At 35.7% G+C, this 6000-nt stretch overlaps 1 protein-coding gene across 1 annotated transcript in view; it reads left to right on the forward strand.

The window, feature by feature from the left end:
- The window catches only part of NECAB1 (N-terminal EF-hand calcium binding protein 1), a 55920-nt gene extending 50219 nt beyond the window's left edge, over positions 1 to 5701 (forward strand). Inside the window, exons 11-13 of the mRNA XM_051610833.1 lie at positions 1299 to 1376; positions 2390 to 2481; positions 5352 to 5701. Of these exons, the coding sequence (XP_051466793.1) occupies positions 1299 to 1376; positions 2390 to 2481; positions 5352 to 5380 (199 nt within the window). The 3' untranslated portion in view covers positions 5381 to 5701. The remainder of the gene's footprint in view (positions 1 to 1298; positions 1377 to 2389; positions 2482 to 5351) is intronic.
- Positions 5702 to 6000: the final 299 nt, after the last annotated feature.

A 6000-nucleotide genomic window follows, 5' to 3' on the forward strand; every position in this document is an offset into this window, starting at 1 on the left:
CCAGAAGTAAGTTAAGCTGGAGGAAGAAAAGAGTGACCTTTTTGCTGTGGTTCAGTTGTAAAGGCAGACTGATGAGGAAAATAAAACTCTTGTGGGACAAGAGCTGGAAAAAAACAAAGAAGAGAAGCTTCTCAGCCCCTTTCCAAAAGCGAACATCCAGCAGAACGCTGCAGTGACTGCAAACTTGTCAGGGGAGAGAGTTTATGTGAAAACTGAATGCCACTTAAATGATGGCAGAGTTAACTTTCTCTTCTGAAGTTTCCAGGCTTTGGTAAATCTGTAATGCCACCTACCGGTTGTTTCTCACTGCGGATGTTTCTGACTGACGGTTTTTCCAACAGTTCTTTGTATTTTTGCTGTTTTACACTGTACTTTCACAAATAGCAGGATAAAGCAAATAACTCACATCACTTATTGCTTAATACAGTATGATCTATAATCTGAGGCCAATTTGCAAGAACGTCAGTAGTAAGATCAATAATCTCACTCTTGGGCACTCAAGAAATAACGCATCTATACTTTTTGTACTATACATCTAAACATCAATTTAAGTACTCAAATGTGTAAGTAGTCTACATGCTAAAAAACTTTTATGCTCCAGATAATAAATTGGATGATGTGTAGCAGATCAGTAGATATTCTGTGGGTAATTTTTACTCATGATAAATTGTCAGCTGAATAGCATAAGAAAATGAACTAGTACACAATGGTGTTATTTCCAAAGTCTATCTGCAGCAGACATCAGTTTATCCCTCTTTCTCCTTCATTAGTATTTGCTTTCAAAGGACCTAAACTTTATGTCACTTTGATGCATCTCTCATTAAAAAGGATGACTTCTCCTAATCTAATTCTTCCATGAAGCAGCACAAGTTACTTTATAAATGCATTTGAGCTGCTGGCTGTGTGCAATATGCTGTATTAGCTGATTTCTCCTGTACCACAGATGTTTGATTAGCTTTCTGTATCACTGATTAGTATTTTGTTTGATAAATGACACTGTTGGAGCAGTATGAAAAATTAATTTTATAAATAAGAGGCCATCATAAGTGTAATAAAATGCTAATAAATAGTCATAAGAATATTCAGTTTTAAAATAGCTCAGATAATTTGTAGTACATTTCCCAAAAAGCCCTTATCTGATAATTTTTTAATGTGGGTTGTTTTTGTTTCGCCTTTTTTTTTTTTTTTCTCCAAAAAACACTGGATTTGGTTCTTACTCATAAAAAACTTGGAATAAGATTTGTTGTCCAATAACTTTTTTAGGTTTGACTAAATTGGTTCTATCCTACAATTCTTAGTGTTTCTATACAGAAGCTTCCAAGTGATTCCTGCTTCATGGTTTATGAGTTCTGGGAGAACAGTGATGCTTGGAATAGGTAAGTTTTGGGAGTCTGGAATGGGGTTTTTTGTGATATGGAAGGTTTTGAAGGTTAGAGAGCAATAGTGTAGAAGGACTGAATATAAATTACTTTAAATACCAGTAATTGATCTCTTGCAAATGTATCACAATTAATACTTCAGAACAATACTTTAATTGCTAAAGACTAAAATATACTGAAACATATAAATAAAAGTGTCAGACACAGTTTGAACTGAACATAAAAAGTTTGAAAGTGAATAGAGGAAGGTACAGCATCAGAGGGATGTTAATTAATCAGAGACAAAATCACAGGTCCAGAGCAGTATTACCACAGCTTAATGATAATGAGAGAAAAGGAGCCAATGACTGAGAAGGGGTTACACCATCCAGCAACACACTTAAGGATGCAAGCAGTCATGGGGAACTCTCCTAAAGGTTCCCAAATCCACATCACAAAAACCCATCTGACAGATTCCCAGAATGTCTCCTCTGGGTCCAAAATACAAGTTATAGATCAGAAGTCCTGAGTTCTAACCTGCTGCAGGCAGGTGGCTAAATATTTTTTATTATGATTATTTTTTTTCTTTCCTTAACTACTTTTACTATTAAAAAAAAAAAAAAAAAACACCAAACCCTCTGATCCTAAATATGTACATAGCAACTGTTCTGAAGGGAGACAGGGAAGCCTCTTGAAGCTTACTACCTTTTCCTTTTAAACAAAGCCCCATTTCAAAGCAGGTATGTTTACTTCCTGAAAGACTCAAAAACACTGGAAACACACATCAATGCATATGGAACAAGAACTGTGTTACAACCAAGAGATAAGCATCAGAGTAACAGGCAATCATACAGAAGAAAAAGTGTGTTTAATATAACGTACAAGCACTTCACAACTTATCTGGTCTCCCCTCCCACTATCAACATTGCTTAAGTTTTGAAGCACAAAATCTGTCATGCAGCATTACATTTAGCTCCTTTAAAATCTTTGCTCTATTCTTGTTTGTTGTATTTTTTTTTCCAACTATTTAGCCACCTTCAAATGAATTACAGCAAGACATTCCAAAGGAGTAACATGGACTTCTTGGAAGCTCCAGAGCTCATCACAACAATGCTAGTCCCTGGTAAATACAAGTTGTTCACAATATTTTGCTTGTTCCATGTGAAGAGTTCTGCTGGATTAGTCTGCTCCATATGCAGGATCACTGCATAATATCAGTGTTAGTGAGATTTTCTTTGGTGAAGTATGGAGAAGAGTAAGACCCACAACAATTTTATACAGTACAAGTTAACACTAGCATATGCAAGCATATACTATTTAAGAAAATATCAAGAATAAACAATACTACTTGTGATAAGAGGCTGATTTAGATTTTCAGACCAAAAAAAAGTTTGCTAACGAAGACTTCAACTTATTCATATTTATATTGACTGATGCTAATAATTTAAATTCTCTAACCAATTTGTTGTACTTGCTTCTTGCTATGTTAAAACAAATTACTTTAAAAAAGCAGGGTGTTAATGACTCCAAATTACTACTTCTAATACAAACAAATCAAGATGCAACATCATCTTTCTCTGAGAAATGATAGCTAAGAAACAGTACAGGATGAAGCAAAGCAAGCACCAATCCTAAATTTACAGAGGGAGGACAGCACAATTTTTATATTGGCCAACACAACTCTATTACACTGAAACCCCTACTTCCTCTATGTTTAAATATACACAATTTAAAATAATAAAACCCCACCTAGTAGGAAAAAAAAAAAAAGTCATAGTCCTACACCTGGCATTTCTCCTTAAAAGAAGCCAGACAATAAATTTGCAGACCTCATGAGCCTGCTTTGAACACACAATTATATGCATGCCTGCAGTATCAGGAGATTGCACCTAATGAACCAAGAATCCCTTCAGATCTTGTATGTTACTGGGGAAATTGCTGGATTTAAGACAAACTTGGCTGAAGGAAACAATGTAGCCTTTTCCCAAACTTATTTGTGTCAAAGAGATAGACTGGGTATTACCCAGGAGTGCTCAGGGGTGCTTTACTCACAGCTGAAGTACAATTAACATAAAATTGAAACATAATTTATAAATGCCTAAATATAGAGGTGTCTGTAATGGGATACAAAATGCTCATTAAAGCATGGACTCCGCCTGCTAAGAAGGATTTCAGTCTGCAGCTCTCTACCTTGGCAGATTGTTGCTATAGAAACAGCATTTCTCAACCTACACTACTTGCCGAGGGGGCAATGGGAAGTAATGCACTCCCCCATTTTTTTTACCATTTCATGGATTATCTATAATTTAGAAATCTGTGCAGACATTTGAACTTTTCTTTCTTGGAATGTACTTCCCATGTTTGATCTATACAGACAGTATTTTTATTTGAAAGACAGAAAATGATCATGAATGATGGCTGCATTGCTACCAGTATACTTTTTGAAAGAATTTGAGACATCATAAAGTAATACCAGTGTAAAATCAGGAAAAAAAAACAACCTGTCTGCAACTAGCACACAAATAGGCTCTGTTTTAAAAACAAACTTACCCTAGCTCAAACTCATCTACAGTTTTTTATACATATTGTTAACTAAGGACTGAAACAATTCTAAATTATAATGTAAATCTGATTCAAAGATTACAACCCATCTCCACTCAATTAAAATTAATAAGGATACACTTACCTGGCTAAGAATGATTCAAGAAGACATGGGATCTTAAGACTGTTAGATCAAATATCATCCTAAAGCAAATTAATTTACCACCAGTTAATGGGAGCCACAACCTGCTTACAGTCAACAAACCTGATTACTATCACCTGTACACCTGTTAAGCAACCAAGTTGCCTCAGGCAAATCTACCAGGGTGGAATCACTCAGTTCATCTTCAGTAATGCCTAATCTTTATGTAATATTTGGACTTGAGGACACTAGCCAACCTTTTGGAGAAGAAAACAAAAGCTCAGGAAAAGCCATTGAACATTTATGATTCAATAATCCATGAAATAAACTGTTAAACTGGCACATTTTTTTGGCCAAAATTCATTAATTCACAGACGTATCAGAGACTACTAGGTTTTATAACACAAATTCAGGTAGGATTCCTCAGTATCTTCTAAATATTCTTCTTTGATCAATTTTTTTTTTTTTTTTTTCCTACAAAAATGGCATAAACAGAAGGATATATGGACAAATTTACAGGAAGAAGATGTATTATTTAATTTAATCTTTAAACTGTGTAGTGCAAAAACTACTGAGCCTGGAATAACCTGTCTGTAAGGGGACTTGGTGTATCAGATACAGTCACAATTCCTTTCTTTCCTTTTGTCTCTCTCCATAAATCCTGTGGTTCCACTCTGCGTAAGGTTCAATTTCAAAGGGCAAATGGGCAGGGACTGTGGAGAAGTACAAATGTGTTTCTCTCCAGACCTGTCTATATAATCTGGTGGTTACAAATTTTCTTTTATGGGAATGACATTTTACAAGTTCATCAATTCTCTTACTTTCGGGGCAAAATGCTCTTAATCCCCAGAGATGAGCACCAGGTTTGAATAATGTCACCAAGAAAGAAAATCATTAAAGGCAGCACAACCACCCAGGGGACACAGTGCTCAGCTAAAATACTGACACACAGCAGAACAAGAGTGAGGATTTATGTGCTTTGCTCTCTGGGATCTGGGAGCTTTATTCTATGCAGCCACACCTATCACACGTTAATGCTTCTTTGGATCTTATCAAAAGGAGATATAAATTCTTGCACTAAAGCCACCCCCCACCAGTTATACTAAGGTCTCCTAGTATTTTAAGTATTCTTTCTCTGACTGGGGAGGTTTTGTCCTTGAGAGTACGCAGCTACGCAGCTTTCACATAAAGTAGTATTAGCTGCATATATAAATGCAGTTCTTTATACACATTATAGCTATTCTATTTAGGATTTTTACAAGAGGTAGAAGTACTGTTTATGTCAACAACTAAATTCTCCTCTCTTTCAGCTTCGTGGTGGGTCCTCAATAACAACTAGAAGCTGTGGTTCCAAGTAATGTTAATGTTGCATTGTTTTGCATTACAACATGTATATAGGAGTGCATGGGTGTGCTGGGTTCTAAGTTTATGATGTGATAGTCTTTGTTATTATAGATGTGATCTTTTTCATGTGACAATATGGAAAATTGCACATTTACTACCTTCTTGTGACTTGTTCAGTGAGATGATGCATTCTAAAAGCTGGAATAAGACAACTATGCTAAGCTGTTTATTGTGTATGAGTATATTCAGTAAAAACTGTCACAGAAAAGTGCATTGGTATGACTTAATATTTGTGAAAAGTTCTAGTCTTACGTAAATAAACAATTGTTACTTAATGCTGCCGTTTTCTCCTTTTACAGTAGAATCAGGTATGAACCTTAGTACACATTTTCATAAATGTCTTGCACTTCAGAGAAGCTGCAAGTCATTAATTAGGATAATAAAACACAGGGACAACTTTTTGTGTCAGTACAGAACTTCATTCATACAATAAATTCTCTGCCCACGACAAGACAGGGCAGTACCATTTTCTCTTTACAGTCTCTAGCCCCGACCCTCAAGAGTAAACATCTGCCTGTCTGCTAAGCTGCTTTGGATCCACAGACTTAACATTTC

This window comes from Apus apus, chromosome 2 (genome assembly GCF_020740795.1).
Source record: "Apus apus isolate bApuApu2 chromosome 2, bApuApu2.pri.cur, whole genome shotgun sequence".
In the NCBI taxonomy this organism is placed as follows: Eukaryota; Metazoa; Chordata; class Aves; order Apodiformes; family Apodidae; genus Apus; species Apus apus.